This window comes from Suncus etruscus, chromosome 4 (genome assembly GCF_024139225.1).
Source record: "Suncus etruscus isolate mSunEtr1 chromosome 4, mSunEtr1.pri.cur, whole genome shotgun sequence".
Lineage (NCBI taxonomy): Eukaryota > Metazoa > Chordata > Mammalia > Eulipotyphla > Soricidae > Suncus > Suncus etruscus.
In genome coordinates this window covers 5,098,298-5,119,110 of record NC_064851.1, presented here as the reverse complement: position 1 = coordinate 5,119,110, position 20,813 = coordinate 5,098,298, and the positions used below count along the sequence as shown (strand labels likewise).

Below are 20,813 nucleotides of genomic sequence, written 5' to 3'. Positions count from 1 at the left end.
GCTGGCAACAGAGGAGAAAAAAATACATGAATGGAACAAAAGCAGGAAGATTGTTGTTGTTGTTGTTGTTATTAATTAGCCCTGGTATTAGTTCAGCTCATTGAGTACTAGTTATGCACATGGCTGACCCTAGTTTGGTCCCTGGCCCCTGAGCACTGTCAGGAGTGATCCCTGAACACAGAACCAGGAGTAAGTCCTGCCCTGAGCACTGTTGGATGTGGCACAGAGTTGTTTTTGTTGTTTTTTTTTTTTACCCCCATACATCCATTTTAAGCTTTAATGGCAAAACTACAGCCCTTCCACGCCACCTCCATCAGACTCTCTGCTCCTTCCCCTTCGTCCACCCATCGAGTGAGCCCTGTCTGGTGCCTTGCTCTGTGGCACCCCTGGCCCTGCCTGCCTCTACTCTGTCTACTCTCCCAGTGAACTTGTGTTTTCAGGACAGTTTTCTGAATACTTTAGTGTGACAGGCAATGATGTGGGGGTCAGGGCTGGGAAAGCCACCCCTGTTCTCACGCCATGGTGGCTCCAAAATGACTGAGACACCCAGATTGGACGGTAGCTACATGTCAACAGAACCCTGACATTCTGTGGTCCCAGGTGTCACGAAATGTGGCTTGTGGCCTGGATGACATATGCATTTTCTCTTCAAGAGTGGGAGGTAGGCAGAGCCTAAGGGGATGGGTGATGAGGGCCAAGGTGGAGTCATTCGCCTGGACCCCCTGTGGGTGGGTCAAGGGGTTTGAAGCTGTTCTGCCATTCTAGAACCAACCATTCTAGATTTCCTACACATCCCTCAGAACTCCACAGGCAGGGGGAAATCTTCACTTCTGGAAGGGAGGCCCTTGGTTACATTCCAAGTGGCATTGATGATTTCTTACTCGGTCCCCTGCTGGGCCAGAGGGGTTCTGAGCTCCTTCTTGGCCAAACTTCTTTCAGCCATGCACTTAGGGTGGTGTGAGGCTGGGAAACCACCAGGAGCTTACTGAGAGGTGCCGGGGTGCTACCCTCCATGGCGGGGGACGCAGATGCTCAATCATGTGACCCAAGTACCTTCTCCTGGGTTTCCTCTGCCTGCTTTTGTGGGTTTCCTTAGGGTGCTGAGGGCTCACGAAATCAGGGCTCACACATGTTAAGCAAATGCCCTAGTCCCAGGCCCTTGTCTTTACTGCTTTCTTCTCTTTGGTGCTGGGATCAAACTGGGTTACCCACAGACCAGGCAAGTCCTGCTCCACACCCTCACCCCTGTGCAATACCTCTACGTGTCTCTCCTGCCCTCTTCACTCCTTTCCAAGTGCTCCTTCGCTTCTCAGTCTCTGTCAGGACTCTCGAGGTTTGATGTCAGCGGTGAGGACTAGGGGCCCTAAAAGGAGCTGTTTAAGGGTCACGGGGTGCAGAGGAGGGGGGGGCACTCGACTTCTGGGCTCTCCCACCACCATCCCCTCCACCCTGCACCCTCTGATTTCATTGGAGGCACAGGGTGCATTGTCCATCACACTTGAGGCAGCCCCTAGGGTCCCCCTTCCTCATCCCCCCCAGACAGTGGGGACATCCCCTAGCAGCCTCAAAGACATTTTCTCGCCCCCACATACTGGTGATGACACACTCTAGACCCGGAGAAGTTGGGGGATGGGGCTCAGGGCTATGGGAAAGCAGGGCAGGAAGTGCTGAGGGAGAGCACAGAATGCTGGGGCCAGGGGAGTGTCCCTGGCTGCAATTCCAGGAAGCCAGCCTGGTGGAGGGGGCAGAGCAGGGGCGACATAGGGGGTGGATTGGGGGTGGGAGGAGCCAATGGGTGGAGCCATTTTCTTTCTTTCTCTTTCTTTCTTTCTTTCTTTCTCTTTCTTTCTCTCTCTCTCTCTCTCTCTCTCTTTCTTCTTCCTTCCTTCCTTCCTTCCTTCCTTCCTTCCTTCCTTCCTTCCTTCCTTCCTTCCTTCCTTCCTTCCTTCCTTCCTTCCTTCCTTCCTTCCTTCCTTCCTTCCTTCCTCAGGTCCATGATTAACATTACAGAGCTGAAGTGATATGATAGTACAGCAAGGGGGGGGGGTTCCCTGCACACATCTGACTCAGATTTGATCCCCAGCATCCCTGAGCACCCCTAAGAATGATTCCTGAGTCAGGAGTAGACCCTGAGCATTGTTGGGATGGTCCAACCTCCCCAAAATCACAATCACTCTACCACACCTGTTCCCAGGATGCCACATCCCTCCCTCCCTCTCTATCTCTAGGTATCACCCCAGCCTCTTTTTTTTTTTTTTGGTTTTTGGGCCACACCCGGCGATGCTCAGGGGTTACTCCTGGCTGTCTGCTCAGAAATAGCTCCTGGCAGGCACGGGGGACCATATGGGACACCGGGATTCGATCCAACCACCTTTGGTCCTGGATCGGCTGCTTGCAAGGCAAATGCAGCTGTGCTATCTCTCCGGGCCCCAGCCTCTTAACCCCCAAATTTCCACCCCTAGTAGGGGATTCAATTCTACAAGCGAATCTCAGAATTTGTTCTCATTGGTCATTATTTAGTCCATTTCTGTTTCTTTGTTGTTGTTGTTGTTGTTGTTACTTTATTTAAACTGTGGATACAAGGTTGTTCATTTTAGAGATCTTTTTTCCCCCCACAGATACAAAGTTGTTCATGATCGAGTTTCAGCCACACAATGTCCAACACCCTTCACCAGTGTACATTTCCCCACCAATGTCCACAATTTCCCTCCTTCCCTTGCCCTGCCTACATCTGGGGAAGACATTTTCTCTCTCTCCCTCTCCCTCTCCCCCCCTCTCTCCCTCCCTCTCTCTTTTTCTCTCTCCTCCCTCTCTCTCTTCCTCTCCCTCTCTCTCTTCCTCTCTCTCTCTCTGTCTCTGTCTCTCTCTCTCTGTCTCTCTGTCTCTCTCTCTCTCTGTCTCTCTCTCTCTCTCTCTCTCTCTCTCACTGTCTCTCTCTCTCTCCCCCCCCCTTTTAAACACTGTGGTTTGCAATATTGTTTGTGAGGGGGATCCTTCCTATAACTTTACCTCCTTTCAGCACCCAGTTCTTGTCCAGAGTGACCATTTACCCCGAGAATTTTCAACTATCTTTGTCATTGTGGTCCCTTCTCTGCCCTGTCTGTTTCTATTCATTGATTTGTTTTTCTCAATGTATTTATTTTTCACAAGGACCATCCCCAGCTGGTACCTAAGGAATGGAGAGATGGGGAAAGGGCAAGGCAGGGTCACCCCGAGAAACCAGAGGTGGCATGTGAACCCCAAACATTGCAACCCGCCAGCATCAAGTTGCCCAGCTTTGGGGAAAAGCAGTCCTGGGGGAGGGGGTGTGTGTCTGTTCTGGGGTTTTTCACTGCCAGGTTGAAACTATCTAGGGTCAAGGGAGCTGAACCCCCCAACTAAATGTCTTCTCAGGGAGGAATTCTGGCACACCACTTCCTGCACGAGAAATAAATCCCAGTTCTATGTGGTGACCCCAAATTCTGCTGGAAGTTTGGTGGAAGCATGAGGCCCTCTGCCTGGTGACTTGAATGTGAGGCGGTCATAATTTGCTTTTTCATTTTACAACTGAACAGAACTGGAGAGAGCCCAGATAGGCACCTGAATGCTTTGGTCCCATCCCAGCCCTGCCCTGAGAAAGAGACCCACTTCCCCCCAACCCCGCCCCATCCCCCTGTCTCTTCCCAGGTGCCTCCTACCCGCCTGTGGTGTCCTCGCCATGGGGAGGCTGATCTGAGTACTACACTGACTTCCACTTGGTGTCACTGACTGCAGGAGGCTGTACCCCTCAATTCCAAACCCTGGTCAAAAGCCTCACCCCTGTGACCTGCTGGCTGGATAAGCAGGGACACGGGACACAGAGCGGAGGGTTCACTCTAGGGGGTGCTCAGGGCAACTCATAAAGCTCAGGTGACGGCTGAGCTTGCCCAGACCCTGTCCCACCTTTCTGGGTTCCCTGGGAAAGGGCCTTATGGCAGTGCAAGCCGTCCTGTCCTGCTGTCCTGTCCCTGTTCCTGTCCCTGTCCTGTCACCCCTCCCTGGGCCTGGAGGACATTACCGCCTGCCTCAGGCCGCCAGGTGGCCCTCAGGGTCCTGCAGAACTCGATTCCTGCAGTGACTTCAGCAGAGGACTCAGCGCCCACCCAGCCCACCCCACTGTGATCTTGGGGTCCTGGGTGCCCCCCCCCCCCCGCCTGCCGCCTCGCCTCTCACCTGTAGCCAGTGGACCCAGGAGCTAGTATCCCCCACCTGCTGCTCTTGGGGACCCGGGACTGGACCCGGCAGGCCTGTCACCAGGCAACTGGCCCCAGGAGACAGCTCAGATCTCACTGCCTACAGCTACCCTCGGGGTGCAGGGGCGGGGCGTGTCCGCTGCCTCCTGCTGTTTACCTGAGCCGGACTGTGCTAGCTCCCGGAGCCCATGGAACCCGGGGCCACAGGCCACAGGGGACAAGGGCCAGCCCCGCGGTGATGGCGCCGGACCATTGATCCCCGGGCTGCCAGCTGCGGCCAGGGGGACCTTGACCTGGGCAAACAGAGGCTCCGAGGCCCACGCACAGGCCGGCTCCCACCCGCCACTCCCAGAGGTAAGTGGGGGTCCCCAGGGCCAGGCCGCTGGGTGTCTACTCGATTCAGGGACGGTGGCCCTCTGCGGGGGCTTGAGTCAAAGGCTCGGAGTCCAAGTGCTGCTGAGGGTAAAGTGGGCAGCAGCAAAAAAGTGGGGTGCCCAGGGCAGCCGCTGGGGGCAGGACCGGGCAGCCATGCCCGGAGACAGACGGGCAAGTGGGGGACAGGAGGCCTAGGGTCCAGTTGTGACTTTGGGACGTGGGACCCAGAAGGAAAGGGGAGAGGGGCTCTTTTGTCCCCTGAGGCCCCCCCACTTTCGTGCACCCTCTTTCTGGCGCTGGACTGGAGTCCCTCACTCCCTGGGTGCCATCCTGAGCTTGGAAAGGGTTTATCCTGACTTGTGCTGTGTGAGTGTGAGTGTGTGTTTGTGGATTTATGTTTTCAGCTGAGACACAGCTCGCATAGTATATGATTGTATCTTGGTGTGAATGTGTGAATGCGAGTATGTGGGTGTTTCTGTCCTAGGCTGAGACCCTGCTCCCACAGTTTGTACGTTTGAATGTGCGGCTGTATGTGAGCCTCTGAGTTTGTGTGTCGTGTGTAAGACTGATAGTGTGTGGAGAAGCTGGCAGCACAGCGGGTACGAGTCTTGCAGGCAGCCAACCTGGGTTCGATCCCCAACATCCCAGACAGTCCTCCAAGCACTGCCAGGGACGAGGTGAAATCTGAGGACAGAGCCAGGAGTAAGAAGCCCTGAGCATGGTGGGGTTTGGTCCCAACCCAAATTCTTAGATTGTGTGCACCCCTGGAGCCATGGGACAGCGGGGAGAGCACTTGCCTTGCATGTGGCAGACCCAGGTTTGAACCCTGGCTCTCTCTATTGTCCCCCGAGTCCCACCAAGCAGTGACCCATGAGCACAGCAAAGCATGGGCCTCCAAACATAAAGTAGTTTGTATGAGTGTGTGAGGGGAGGTACACCCCCAATTCTCACCTACAGCGGGCAGACTGGTCTCTGATAATGGCCAGAGTGGAGGGGGGGGGGAGGGACAGGGACAGTGAGGGGCCAGACTGCCAGTCCTCCTGCTGCAGATCCCCTCTGGCCCCTGTGCTTTTGGGGTACACCCTTCCCCTCCCTGGGGCTTCCTCACACAAAGGCAGAGTCCTGCACCTTATATGAAGGTGCCCCTTCTTCACTCAGAGCTGGTCGCACCTCAACAGCCAAACCAGCCCTTCTTACCAACCTCAGCACTGAAACTTAGACCCAGAATAACCAAGGACAGGGAGGAGGGGAGAACATGGGAGTCGGGGTGCACCCGTAGGACCCCAGGTTGTATCTCTGGCACCATAGGTCCCCTGAATATGACCAAATCTGAGCATAGAGCCAGCCAGATTAGCTGAGTCCCACTGAGAGACATACTGGGGCCACCCTGCACAGTCCTTGGGGGGAGCCCCAAGGGATAAAGAGAAGGGGGTGGAGATGAAGGAGTCAGGAGGAGGCCAGGCCCCCAGGTGCCACAGCAGCGGTGGTGTAGAAGGGAATGCAGGAACCCCTGTTCTGGCCCCTCTGGGCACTTGGGGGAGTGGATGAAACATCTCGGGACCCCAGGATTTCAAATCCAGACTCACAGCAGAAGTGAGAGGGCCAGGAAGGGGTGTCCAGAGAACACAGCCCCCACCCCCACAAGAAAAGCATTTCAGCAAGGCCTAGGGGCAGAAGACCCCAAGCTAAGGGTCTGGCAGGGTGCTAAGGTCTGGCTGCAGCAGAGAGGAGGTGAGGACAGACAGATGGACCTGCTAGGAAGCCTCTGGGCTGTTCTAGAAGGAAGTAGGGGGGTGTTCAAACCGGGCTTGAGAGCTCAGGAGGAGGTGACTAGCCTCTGAGTCCTTGTGAGGGGTTCCTGTCACGGGGCAGACAGCAGGCACAGAAAGCAGAGGGACAAATACGGTCTGAGTTCTCATGGACACTCGGGGACACCATTATGATCAATAGGGACTTACAGAGAAATAAGTTGGGGCCCCCACAGCTGCCATTGTCAAAGTCCCTCCAGAGGTCTGGAGTGGGGTCTCCTGTCACTTCTGTACGCCCAGGCATCAAAGCAAGTACTCAACAGAAATGAGAGGCCACTTGTAGCTGGAGTGATGACATAATGGGGAGGGAGCTTGCCTTGCTTCCGGCAGACCCTGGTTCGATCCTCGGCATCCCAAAGATTCCCCCAGGCACCTCCAAGAATGACCCCTGAGCGCAGAGCCAGGTGTAACCCCTGAGCACCGCCGGGTGTGGCCCCAAAACAAGCAAAAAATAAGAAATGGGAAACCACAGCTGGGACAGGCTCGATAGAGATAGTCTAAGCACAGCCTCTGCTTGCTGCTTTGATTCCTAGCACTTCTCAGGACCCTGAGTACTGTTGGGAGCAGCCGCAGGGCACTGAGGGCACAGAGGGAGAGCCTCTGAGCCTCTGAGCTCCACTGAGTATGACCCCCAAAACCAGACAAAGCAAAGACTAGCTGAGTCTCTGACTGTGGACACTGCCACCGTTCAGCATGGTTGGCTTCTTAGAGGTAGCAGGGGTGGGAAAGAGCACTGTAATGGAAGTCAAGGGTCATTCATTTTTTCATCCATCTGTCATTCACTCTGTGGGAACTTAGGGCTTTTAAGAGTCCCCAGAGGTGGGCCCGGAGAGATAGCACAGCGGCGTTTGCCTTGCAAGCAGCTGATCCTGGACCAAAGGTGGTTGGTTCGAATCCCGGTGTCCCATATGGTCCCCCGTGCCTGCCCGGAGCTATTTCTGAGCAGGCAGCCAGGAGTAACCCCTGAGCAATGCTGTGTGTGGCCCCCCCCCCCAAAAAAAATAGAGTCCCCAGAGGTGTTGAAGACAGAAAACGAGTCTGTCTTTTTGAGAAGTGATACCCAAGGGGGTGGCTGAATGTAGACTTTCGAGTGTGGACATGACCAAAGGCCACCTGGAAGAAGGGGCCAGTGCTTCCGGGCAGAGACCATGGAGCCTTGAAAGAACCGGAAGTTGTTCAGGCAGATTCTGAGGGGCTGGCTCAGGGTGGGACATCGGGGCAAGGTATGTGACAAAAGTTGGGGGTGGGTGAACATGAGCGAGTCTGCCTGACCCTGTCCTGGGTTGTTACTGCAATGGCTGGGAGTTTGGAGGGTTTGCATACTTCAGTTCCATGCTTGACTGAGTTTAGTGCATTCTTGGGGTGCCTGGAATCCCAGACAGCAGATCCACAGACAGGCACTGTCCCCAGGCACGTGGGATGGTACTGGGGATCGAGCTCTCAGCCTTTCGATTGCAAGGCAGGCCCTCCTGCTGGAGGTGGACAGCTTCCTCTAAAGCATTCAGAGTAGAATAACTGGGTGGGGGCTAGCTGGGAAGACCAAGTGGAGGTGGGGAGCATGGCAGGACCCCACTTACAAGGCTGCCCCAGGCAGGGGTCCAAGTAAGAGCCTGGCAGATGCCTTGCATGAGGTCAGTGGAAGGAGTTTGCCCAGCAGGCCATGCATAAACGAATTCTTCTGTGTTGTAAAGAATCTCCCCGGCAAAGCTCAGAGTAGAAGCCAGACTGCAGCAAAGAAGCCCCTTCATCTGGCCTGCTCCACTCGGTGCCTCAGTTTCCCCTGAGAATCCTAAGGAGAAGTGAGTCAGTAGAAATGAGAGGTGAGGAGCTGAAGAGAAAACTGTGGTCTAGCTCTGCCCCAGAACCAGCCACTCATACTCTGTCCCTTGATTCAGTCCTCTGGGATGGGAAGATAGGCCCCCACCCCCTGCTTCCTTGGGGGGCCATGCCAGGCACCCCAGAGTCTGGATGAGAGTCTGAAAAGCACCACACATTGGGGCCGGAGAGATAGCATGGAGGTAAAGCATTTGCCTTGCATTCATAAGGACAGTGGTTCGAATCCCGCCATCCCATAGGGTCCCCCGAACCTGCCAGGAGTGATTTCTGAGCTCATAGCCAGGAGTAACCCCTGAGCGCTGCTGGGTGTGACCCCCCCCAAAAAAAAAAAAAGAAAAAGAAAAGCACCACACACAGCTGAGATGAGTGTCAGTGCCTGTCCATTCTGTGTCCTGCATCCTACTCGGTGAGGCATCCTTGGTGGTTTGGGCTCAGGGGGGACAGTAAGGTTGGGGATAAGGAGCAGGCTGCATGGATCTCCCCCATCTAGCTTCCCCACTCAGGTTTGGGGGGACGACCTGTTACTCAGCAGGGATGCAATTCAGCCAAGACAAATTACTATTATTATTATTATTGTTGTTGCTATTTGGCTTTGGGGCCACTCTGGCAGTGCTCAGAGGTTACTCATAGCTCTGTGCTCAGGGATCATTCCTGGCAGACTCAGAAGACCATATGGGATGCTGGGAGATGGAATCCGGGTCATTCACATGCAAGGCAAATGCCCTCCCTGCTGTGATATTGCTCAGGATTCAGTCATATTATTTTTATTTTGGGGAGGGTTGGGCCACACTCAGAAGGCACTCAGGCTCTGCATTCAGAAATCATTCCTGGCAGGCTCGTGGGACCATATGGGATGCTGGGAATTGAACCCAAGTCCTCTGAGTAGGCCTCGAGCAAGGCAAATGTCCTACAGCAGTGCTATCCATTTCAGCTCTGTCCAACATCATGCTACTTTGAAAAGTCTATTTTATTGTTTTTGGTTTGGGAGCAACACCTGACAGTGCTCAGGGCTTGCTCCTGACTCTGTGCTCAGGGCTTACTCCTGGCTTTGTGCTCAGGGATTACTCCTGGCTCTGTGCTCAGGAACCACTCCTGGAAGTGCTCAGGGGACCATATGAGTTGCCAGGGATTGAACCTGGGTCAGCTGAGTACAGGCATGTACCCTCTCCACTGTGCTATCACTCCAGCCTCAGCATGCTATTTTTCATTTTTGCCCAACTGGGACCCCCGGAGACCCCCATCTGGGACTGGAGTATTAAATCACAGTAGTACTTATGCAGAAGTTTGGGGAGCGGTATGAAACCTTATTCTGGGAGACAGAGGGCATGAAGGGCCACCTCTGTAATCAGGACGCTTGCCCTGGATGTAAATCCCACTTGGGGTATGGGGCTTGCAGACAATATTGCTACTCCAGGACCCCCAGATTGGTGGCATTTAATTGTTATTTATTATTTGAGGGGAGTCACACCCAGCAGTGCTCAGGGCTTCTCCCAAAGAAGCTAAAAAGACCCTGCAGTGCCAGGGGTGGGGTTTAGGGCAACCCCATTAAGCCCGGGCCCCAACCCTTTGAACCATCTCCCACCCATCTCAAATCTGATTTGTGGCTAACTCCTCCACTTCTCTGTAGGAAGCAGGGTCTTACTTCGCAGCTGTGTGACCTCAGGCAAACAGCTTGGCTTCTCTGGGCATCCGTGCTCTCACTGTAACCTGGGAGTGAAAGCCTGGAAAAAGCAGGAAGGAATTTCCTGGGCAGAAGGTTTTTTGGTTGGTTTGTTTTTATTTTTTATTTTGTTTCGCTTTGCTTTGGCTTTGGCCCACACCCAACAGTACTCAGGGGTTACTCTTGGCTCTGTGCTCAGAAATCACTCCTGGCAGTGCTCAGGGAATCCTATGGGGTGCCGGGGATTGAATTCCGGTCAGCTGTGTGCAAGGCAAGCGCCCTCCTTGCTGTCCTATTGCCCCAGCTCTGGGCTTACTCTTATTTTTCTTTGTTTTTCTTTGTTTTTGGGGGGCACACCCAGTGACACTCAGGGGTCACTCCTGGCTCTGCACTCAGAAATCGCTCTTTGGGGACTATTTGGGACGCCGGGGAATTAAACCGAGGTCCGTCCTAGATTAGCGCATACAAGGTAAACACCGCCCTACCAGTTGTGTCACCGCTTTGCCCCCTGGACTAAATTTTTTTTGGGTCACATCTGGCTACACTCAAGGGTTACTCCTGGGTCTACACTCAGAAATCATTCCTCACAGGCTCGGAGGACCCAATGGGATGCTGGGATTCGAACCACCGTCCTTCTGCATGCAAGGCAAACGCCTTACCTCTATGCTATCTCTCCGGCCCCTGGACTAAATTCTGGTCCCCAACTGATCAGAACTTTGGGAGGTGTTGAGAGGGTTAAGTGAGACAGTGCATGGAGTGTGACCACTCAGAGTAGAATCTGAGGAAGAGGGGTGCTTGGGGGAGATGAGAACCCCCATCCTCGGAGGCTGAGGGGGTATTTGTGAGACAGCATCTGAAGATGTGAATGAATGTTGAACTTGTTCCTCTTTCCTGCCTCTAAGAACCTTCCAGATGAGCAAGAGAGACTTCTGAAGAGCAGGTCCCAGCCCAGCCCAGCCCAGCGTTGTCTGGGAAGAGGTGGGGGGGGGGCATTGAGAAAAGGCGAAGAGAATTTTGGAGGGTTTTGGGGACTCACCCAGCGGTGCTCTGAGGCTACTCCTGGCTCTTAGTCCAGAAATCATTCCTGGCAGGCTCGGGGAAGGATGCTGGGAATCAGACCCAGGTGAGCTGCATGCAACACAAGGTCTTTTGCCCATGTACACAGCTTGCCTGGGTTTGATCCCTGGCATGTCATATGGTCCCTGAATCTGCCAGGAGTAATTTCTGAGTGCAGAGCCGGAGTAACTCCTGAGCACCTCCAGGTGTGTACCCCCCCCCCCCAAAAAAAAAATCAAAGACCAAAACACCAGTAGGGTGATTGTAGGGATAGTACAGCAGGGAAGACATTTGCCTTGCATGATCTAAGTTTGTTTTCAGGCACTCCCATATGGTTCTCCGAAGCCCATCGAAAGGTGATTCCTGGGGCCAGAGAGATAGCACAGTGGTAGGGCATTTGCCTTTTACGCAGCTGACCCAGGACAGACGTGCGTTCGATCTCCAGCATCCCATATGGTTCCCCAAGTCTACCAGGAGTGATTTCTGAGCACAGAGCCAGGAGCGCACACCCATGATCGCCTCTGGATGTGACCCAAAACAAACAAGCAAACAAAAACAAAAACAAAAACCCAAAAGTGATGCCTGAGCACAGAGCCAGGAGTCAGCCCAGAGACAAAAAGTAGACAGAAAATGCTGTCTGACTGATATGGGGGGAGTGAGTGCACCCCAGCCTGTCCCCCACAAGCCCCCTCTTCTGCTTCCCCCAGGATGCCTGTGACGGAGGCGCCCCAAGCTGCTGGAGGGCCAGGGGATGGCGGAGATGGGGAGGAGGCCGAGCCGGAGGGCATGTTCAAGGCCCCGAAAAGCTCCAAGAGGAAACTCCGGAACTACGTATGCCTGGCACCCCTGTGCCTGGCGCTGCTCGTGTTGGTTACGGTGGGGGTTCTGCTGTGGTTTTTCCTAGGTAATTGTGGGGGGTTCTCTGGGCAGCCTGCCTTGGGCCACCTCCTTCCTTGTCCTGGGAGAGAGCAACTGATACCCAATAATTCTAGATCCTAGGACACCAGGGCTTCGCTCGGGATGAGTCCTAGTTTCGCACTGCTCCCCTGGTACCTGGTTCTTGTGACCTGGCCAAGTGAAGACTCATAAACAAGGCCTCCCCCTCGCAGGCAGCCCTCCTGGGTTGTTTCCGAGGCTCAGAGCCAGGTGGCGCTGCTGGGGGAGGCTCAGTGGCACTTGTGGGCTTGGTACCAATTAGTGCATTGATTGCTGGAGTCCAATTGGGGAGCTCTCCTAGGGTGGGGACCGCAACCCTGTCACCTCTCCGTCCCCTGGGCCTAATGGGAGCAGAGGGTGAAGGGGAGAGCGAGCAGGTCTCAGAGCCAGTGGGTTGCTGGAGCACTGAGGGTCGAGGGGTCCAACACACAGGGAAGGGGTCCCCCAAATCCGGGGCAGGTCCAGAATACTGGCCAGCCCATCTCTTTAATATATGCATTTATTTATTTATTTATTTATTTATTTATTTATTTATTTATCTGGGGCCAGAGAGATAGCACAGCAGTAAGATGTTTGCCTTGCATGCAGCCAATCCAGGACGGACTGTGTTCAAATCCCGGCATCCCATATGATCCCCTGAGCCTGCCAGGAGCAATTTCTGAGTGCAGAGCCAGGAGGAATCCCTGAGCACGGCCAGGTGTGACCCAAAAACCAAAAAACATATATATGCATTTATTCATAATGTACTCATTCACACATTTATTTGTTCTTGCCTGCATTCATTCAACATGCATCATTATAAAAAATGTCATCATTATTATTTGGGTTTGGGGCGCACCCAGTGCTGCTTGGGGCTGACTCTTGGCCCCGCTCTTGGATCACTTCTAGTGGGGTTCAGAAAACTCTATATGGTGCCAGAAATCGAACTCGGGGTGGCCCTGGGTACAGCGAATCTAAATGCTCCCTCAGGCCCTTCCGCAAACATTCCCGAATGTCTGACTCATTCATTTCTTTTTTATTCTTTTGTTTTGTTTTGTTTTTGGGGTCACACCCTTCGGCACTCAGGGGTTACTCCTGGCTCTATGCTCAGAATTGCTCCCAGCAGGCTCGGGGGACCATATGGGATGTCGGGATTCGAAGCTCCAACCTTTTGCATGCAAGGCAAATACCCTACCTTCATGCTCTTTCTCCAGGCCCTCATTCATTTCTTCATTCATTTCTTCACTCACTCACTCACTCACTCACTCACTCACTCACTCACTCACTCACTCCTCCTTTTCTCAGCTCTGGAATTCAGAGTGCTGGGTGTGGCATCAGCTACCCGGCATCCCATTGGCATGGAGCTGCTCCAAGCAGAACAGACAGGCAGAGTGGAGGTGAGGGAAGGCTGTGTGCATTTCACCAGTGGCAGGAAGCCAGCACCCCAAATACCACAGGACTGCATGATAATTAGTCCTCAGGGTAAACCCAGAGCTTCGAAGCTTCGGGCTGGAGGCCTGGGAACTCCCTGCCAATTGCCTTTCTTTGCAGACAGGGTAATTCCATGGGACCGGGGACCATGGGAGATGGGGGGGACAAAAGACTCTCAAGCCTTTGTTACCGTCCTCGCCCCCAAGGGATTAGGGTCCAAGGAGGCTCTTGAGAAGACACAGATTCTTTGGCTCAGGGTTAGACTCTTCCCGAAGGGGATGCAGGGTGAGGTGACCCCAACTCACCCTGTCTGGACCAGAAATAGGCAGACTCTGGGGGGGGGGTAGGCTATGTTCCCCCTCTTCATATGCATCTCAGCTGATCTCACTGCTCCAGCACCAAATGGTACCTCCTTGGCTTCTATGATCCCTCAAATCTCTCTGATATCTCCCTGGCTTCTCTGAACCCCAAAACCAATTTGGTACCTCCCCGGCTTTTTGTTTTTATTTGTTTTTGTTTTGGGGCCACACCCAATGATGCTCAGAGGTTACTCCTGGCTCTCTGTGCTCAGAAATCGCTCCTGGTTTGGGACCATATGGGATGACAGGGATCGAACCGAGGTCCGTCCTGGGTTAGCCGCGTGCAAGGCAAACGCTCTACCGCCACGCCATTGCTCCGGCCCGTCCCCAGCTTTTCTGATGCCAGGACAAACTAAGAGGTTCTCTTCCAACCCATCCTGCAGCCGGGGTTCTCTTGGACTCTTTCCAGTCTGGTTCTCAGCAATTCCAGCAGGTCTTGTGAAAGTCCCTTTCCAGCCTGCACCAGCCCTCACATCGGGCTTCAAGCCCCCTCTACGGGTCCCTGGGCACTAGGGTGCCCCCCACTTTCTTTCCCTACAGCTCACCGTGACTTCTCTGGCTTATCACTCACTGGTTTCTATCCGCAACCCCTCTGTCCTGGCTCAGCTGCTCTCAGTGCTAGGGGATGAGGGGGGCTCATACCCCTTCCCCACACCCATACCCCTCCCCAACCCTGATTTTGCCATTTCCTTCCTCTAGCTGTTTTCCTGAGTGCCCTGTTGGCTGATCCCCTAAGCCCAGAGGACCAGCACCCCTGGTCAAGTCTCTCTGCTCCTCCCGTGGCCTGTTCCGAAACCTTCTCTGAGATCTCAGCATCTGTGTGTGACATTCTCTGCTCTTAACTTCATTCCCCCTACCCCATTACTTCGCTCTCACTTCAGCCAACCCCAGGGCTTGCAAAGTCCCCCTGGCACCTCCCCAACCTGTCTCATCTCCTTCCTCCTCCTCACAATATAGACAAGGCTTTTGTGCCCTCTGCCCGGCACCCTCTGTGCATACCAGCACCCCCTGGCTGATGCCAGTCAGCCCTTATTATTTTTCTGGAATTTTCCAAAGGTTCCGGGCCAGTTCCTACACACAGCCATTTCTCAGTCAATTCGTATGAGTGAAGGGATCAGTGAATGAGCAGGTGTTCGAACCCAGGGCTGAAAACTTCCCTTCTTCCTACCACCAGCCTTCATGGAGCAGAATCTGTAGACGTGGTCCCCCTGGGAAACCTTTCATGGTTTTCTTTATCCACCCTGCTCCACCAGGCACCAGCCTTGCACCCCCTTCAATCCACCACTGGTACTGCAGCCTCCTACCCAGTCTTTATCCCCTTCCCTGCCTCAGGGCCTTTGCATTACCTCTCCGCTCCCAGTGCAAATCCTCCCAATGTTCCATCTTTGTTCCCTTCCATGACACCATCACAGCAAAGCCCCCGTACTGAGGCCTTCAGGGCACCCCGAGACCTTACTAGCAGGGAAACAGGGGCCTTCCCAGTGGCCTTCTGGCCTAACCAGGCTGCTGCCTTGCCTGCAGGGTACCGAGCAGAGGGGACCGTCAGCCAGGTGTACTCAGGCAGTCTTCGGGTGCTCAACCGCCTCTACAGCCAGGACCTTGCCCGCCGTGAGTCCAGTGCCTTCCGCAGCGAAACCGCCAAAGCCCAGAAGATGGTAGGGAGGATGGTGGTGGTGGGGTGGGGCGTCCATCCCTGGGGTGCGGCTGGGACCAGCACCCAGGAAGCAAGCAGGAGGGTCCAGGGTGGTGGGTGGAGTTAAGTGAACACCCCACAGTGATGCCCCTCAAGGGCCTGGCCCCCTCCCTGCAAGATAGGAAAAATGCTGAAACCTCATTTTAGGAGAGTCTAGGGGACATGTACCCAGTTCTTCCACCCTCAAAGTGATGGGGGGCTGTTCTGAGGTGCCCTATCATCTTCTAGGACCCCCTTGATAAACTGTACCCCAATGGTTCACAGCTGTATCCAATTCTTTTACTATCCTGTGAGCTACCTTCTCCCCATTTCTGTCTCTCTCTCCCCAACCCCACACTGCTGCCTCCCCCCAACCACCCCTCCTCATGTTGAACTTACAGTCCCCTGCATCTGGGACTAGGTCACTGCCTCCTCCTCTGCCCTGGAAAGTGGTTACCTCCAGAGTTTTGGGGTCGGGTGAGGTAATGAGGTTTGTTTACCCCCCCTTGTTGTGGTGGAAAGATGCAGAGGACCCCTGAGTCCATCAAGTGTGGGCTATGATTTGGAACCCAGCATTCCAGGGGCGCTCTCTGGGTGGAAAGTGACCCTTAACTCTGGGAGCAAGGTGACCTGGTATAGGGTACACCAGGGGTAGAAATGTGGAGGTAGGGGGAAGGGTGTGTGTGTTTGGATCCTGGCTTACCCTCTGCCCATCATACACGTGGGGGGTCTGCCTGTACCCCTCAGACTCACAGTGCAGGGGGCATGGATCTGGGAGGGAGCTTGTCTGTCCTGGAGGGTCACAGGGACTCTGCTCCCTTTCATCCAGCTCCAGGAACTCATCGCCAGCACTCGCCTGGGGCCCTATTACAACTCCAGCTCTGTCTACTCCTTTGGGTGAGTCTCCTGGGGGCCCCCTCCCAGCTTCCAGCCTGGGCTTCTGCTGGATTGGAGTCAGAAATAAATCGGGGTTATAAAATAGGGAAACAGCTGGAGCGATAGCACAGATCGGAGGGCATTTGCTTTGTGCACAGCCAACCCAAGTTTGATCCCCAGCATCCCACCGAACACTGCCAGGAGTAATTCCTGAGCTCAGAGCTAGAAATTACTTCTAAATATTACTGGGTGTAGCCCCCCCAAAAAAAAACCCCACAGAAACAAAAACAAAAAAGGGAATGTTTCATTTTCTTTTTTCTCCTTCACCCCTCAAGTTGACGATAAGAGCTTCTAGAAGGACTCTGCCCACTTTCGGAGTATTAGACTTTTACCCCAGTTTACTACTTTTCTCTTCTTCAAACCAAACCACACAAATTTAACTAGCTAGGCCTGCCTCCCAGTTAGAGGGGGAAATTAGGGAGGCACCGAGACCAATCAGATGCAGGACTACTATGTAGTAGGATAGATACATAGGGGACCACATATTCTAGCAGCCCTGGGGGTGAGGGAAGAGGATACGGGAGATAGGACAAAAACGGAGGTGTAGGGAGGACAATTTGGTGATGGGAATCCCCCCTGATGTTATGTAAATATCTAACTAAAATATTATTGTCAACAACATGTAAATCACTATGATCAAAATAAAAATTATATTAAAAAAAAGAATTGGATAAAGTGTAAGCAAATTCAAATGGTGATGATATTAATAAACAGAGATATTTGGACAAAAAAAAAAGGGAGAATGGAGCAATAGCACAGCAGGTAGAGCATTTGCCTTGCACGTTGCTGACCTGGGTTCGATGCCTGGCATCCCTTATCCCATCCAAAAAAGAAAAAAGGGGAAACTGAGGTATAGAGCAGAATCTGGCTTCTTGCCTCTGGAGCTCCCTTGGTGGCCTCCTCTTGGGCGTGGGTCCAGGGTGGTGGTCTAGGAAGTGGGTGATCCAGCTCCCCTATTTCCTGTTCCTCATTTCTTCTGTGGAATGAGGGAAATTGAGATGAGAGTCCTTCTGTCAAAGATATTTTGGGGAGGTATTTTTGCACCACATGCAGCGGCACTCAGTGGTTACTGCTAGTTCTGCATTCAGAAATCACTCCTGGCAGACTCAAGGATCAGATGGGATCTGGGGATCGAACCTGGGTTAGCCACATGCAAAGCTAATGCCCTCCCGCTGTACTAACACTCCTGCCCCTCAAAGGTTTGTTTTGGGGGGCAGAGGAAGAGACAGCCTCAGGCTTCGTTTCCCCAGCCCCTCTCCCCTCCACCCTCCACAGGGAAGGACCATTTACCTGCTTCTTCTGGTTCGTGCTCCAAATCCCGGAGCAGCGGCAGCCAGGGCTGAGCCCCGAAGCAGTGCGGGCGCTGCTGACGGAAGAGCTACTGTCCACGGCCAACAGCTCGGAGCCTGCTCCCTACAGGGAAGACTACGAGGTGGACGCCGAGGGCCTGGTCATCCTGGGTTAGTACTCAAAAGGCTGCTGCCCAGTGCAGGGCATGTCAGGGCTGTAGGTTAAGGGGTGGGGTCTTTGGCACTCAGGTCCAGTGCAGCTAAGGGTCACTTGGGTTTTGAGTTTCCTTCGGTTTTCATTTGGCGGATTTATTTTTGCTCTTCCCTGTGTCCTTTTATTTTGACAGAAGCCAGCGTGAGGGACATAGTAGCGCTGAATGCCACCCTGGGTACGCCCTTTTGCTTTCTTCTCTGCTTTCCCTTTGAGTTGTTGTTTTTTTTTCCCTTCGCTTCTCTGGTGATGGGTGCAGGGACTTCCCCCCAATGACCCCCTGGGAGGGATGAGTCGTGGATGCTGAGTAAGGGTTAGGGATGATTGGGGGGGAAGGAGGTGTGCGTGTGAGTGATTGTGCAAGTTGCCTGCATGCATACGTGTGTGTATGTGTGTGTGTGCTGGACAGATGGGACTAGCTCATGTGATTTGTGAGCACAGAACCTTTCTAGTTGCGTAGAACCATGACATTACCTTTCTGGCACTGAATTCCATTTGCTCACCAACTTCACTTCTCTGTTAGTAAAAAAAAAAAAATCACTTCCTGGGGACTTGAGCCATAGTACAGTAGGGAGGGCAACTATCTTATCTACTATACTAAACTAATTTGGGGGCCACATCCAGGAACCCCCAAACTGGGGGTTCAGGGTGTGAGGCAAGCACTTTAACTCCTGTACTATCTTTCTGCTCTTATCTTGCTGTTATCTACCTCTCACTATCTGTCAATCTATCTTCTATCCATGACCAATCCATCATCTATTCACCCACCTATCTATCAGTACACCCACCCATGCAACGTCTATCTGACATCCACCCACCACTCACCATTCATCATCCATCCATCCACCCACCATCTATCCATTATCCACATCTATCAACCGTCAACCACCCACCACCTACCATCCACTATTCATTCGTCCAACATTCACTCACCATCCATTTACCATCCATCCACCATTCACCATCCATCCACCATCCACAATCCATCCATTCATTCATCCATCTACCCACCACCTACCATCCATTATGCATCCACTATCTATCCACCATCCACCATTTATCCATCCACTCTTCCATCCACCCATCCATCCTTCCACTATTCATTTATCTATCATTCATTCACCATCCATTGCCCATTCAACTACCCACCATTCACCATCCATTCACCATCCATCTACCATCCACCATCCACCCACCATTCATTCCCAGTGGAACAAAGGACACTGTAATGAAGGGGTCACAAACTCACGGCCCGTGGGCCATTTGCGGCCCTCCGTACAACATTTTGTGGCCCTGCCCTAGAGGAATCTTTTGTTTTGTTTTGTTTTAGTTGTTTGGGTCACACACCCCCAATGTTCAAGGCTTACTACTGACTTTGCACTCAAGGATCACCCCGACTTTGCCTCCTGCGGCCCCCAGGTAAATTGAGTTTGAGACCCCTGCTGTAATGAGATGGTTTACTCAGGGGATGGAGAGTGCACATATGGAGACCACATGCTTTGCATGTGCAGTCTGGGTGAACCAAACATGGCTGACCCAAGCACCATCTTCCCCTGTGGCCCCCAATCACTCTCAGTCAAAGTCCTTGGCTGGAACCTCAGCCACAGCTTTAGCCAATCCGTGTCAATAACCCTGAGGCCCTCTGTCCACAAAAGTGGCAATGGATCCCTGTGGAAGTCAATCCTCTGCTTGCCTTTGATTAACTCATGAACAGAGAATGAAACTGACATTTTCTTTGAAGTAGTGGGGGGTCCTTTGGTCTGTGCCAGGTCACAGATAAACCGAGGACCCTTGGGCAGCATGACCGTCCCCAGAACTAGTGGGGTGCTGAGACTTCTCAGGGGTTAGGGAGGACTAGGGAAAAAAGCAGTGGTAATGGGGGAACAGATCTTCACTCTGCTGATCTGGTGGGATCCCCCACAGATGGAGCAAGATGATGCCTTCGTGCCCTAGCTGGGTTGACATGAGACCAACTTTCTTTTCTTTTTTCTTTTTTGGTTTTTGGGCCACACTTGGCGGTGCTCAGGGGTTACTCCTGGCTGTCTGCTCAGAAATAGCTCCTGGCAGGCACAGGGGACCATATGGGACGCCGGGATTCAAACCAACCACCTTGGGTCCTGAATCGGCTGCTTGCAAGCCGCTGTGCTATCTCTCTGGGCCCCCAGACCAACTTTCTAGCTGTCCCTCTGTCATGGACTTATGCTTTGGGCTTCTGGGAGCACCTCACCCAAGGGAACGGGATGATCATCCTGATTCCTTTGTATATTCCTATATATTTTTTGTTTTATTTTGGGGCACACACGGTGGTGCTCAGAGGTTACTCCCGGCTCTGCATTCAGAAATTACTCCTAACAGGCTCAGGAGTATGGGATGTCGGGAATAGAACCTAGGTCTGCCACATGTAAACTCCCTACCTACTGTGCTATCACTCCAGCCCCCATAATTTTTAAGAGGATTGGTTTGGCACCACACCTAGTGGTGCTCAGGGCTTATTCTTTTTTTTGGGGGGGGTCACAGCCTGCAGGGTTACTCTTGGCTCTACGCTCAGAAATCGCTCCTGGCAGGCTCGAGGGACCATATGGTATGCTGGGATTTGAACCACTGTCCTTCTGCATGCATGGCAAATGCCCGACCTCCATGCTATCTCTCTGGCCCCAGGGCTTATTCTTAATTCTAATTCAGGGATCACTCCTGGTGGGACTTGGAGGACCCTATGTGGTGCCAGGGATAAAATTGGGGTCTGTAGTATGCAAGATCAACACCATCACCTCTTAAAAAGCCCTTTCTTAGCCCTTCTGCTCTACCAGGCCCCCTGCCCGAACCCCATGCCACCTGGCCATGTGCTCACCCTCCTTGGAGGCGCTCACAGCCCATGAGGAAAACTGACTCATAAACAGAATCTCAACGTGCCAAGTGCCAGCAGTCTAGGCAGAGGTGCCAGGGTGGGGACAAAGGGAATCATTTTCCCCTGAGGACAGAGCGTGCCCCCCAGCTCTGGGCTGAAGCAGGCAGCTGGTCTGTTTTGGAGGAGGCAAAGCATGGTTCTCGGGGTGG

The 20,813-nt window shown here is 53.3% G+C and overlaps 1 protein-coding gene across 1 annotated transcript in view; it reads left to right on the top strand.

The window, feature by feature from the left end:
• The first annotated feature begins 4,412 nt into the window (after nt 1-4,412).
• TMPRSS6 (transmembrane serine protease 6) overlaps nt 4,413-20,813 on the top strand; it is a 37,017-nt gene continuing 20,616 nt past the window's right edge. The window contains exons 1-6 of the mRNA XM_049771559.1: nt 4,413-4,565; nt 11,654-11,850; nt 15,173-15,306; nt 16,153-16,220; nt 17,535-17,719; nt 17,896-17,937. Coding sequence (XP_049627516.1) covers nt 11,655-11,850; nt 15,173-15,306; nt 16,153-16,220; nt 17,535-17,719; nt 17,896-17,937 — 625 coding nt within the window. The 5' untranslated portion in view covers nt 4,413-4,565; nt 11,654. The remainder of the gene's footprint in view (nt 4,566-11,653; nt 11,851-15,172; nt 15,307-16,152; nt 16,221-17,534; nt 17,720-17,895; nt 17,938-20,813) is intronic.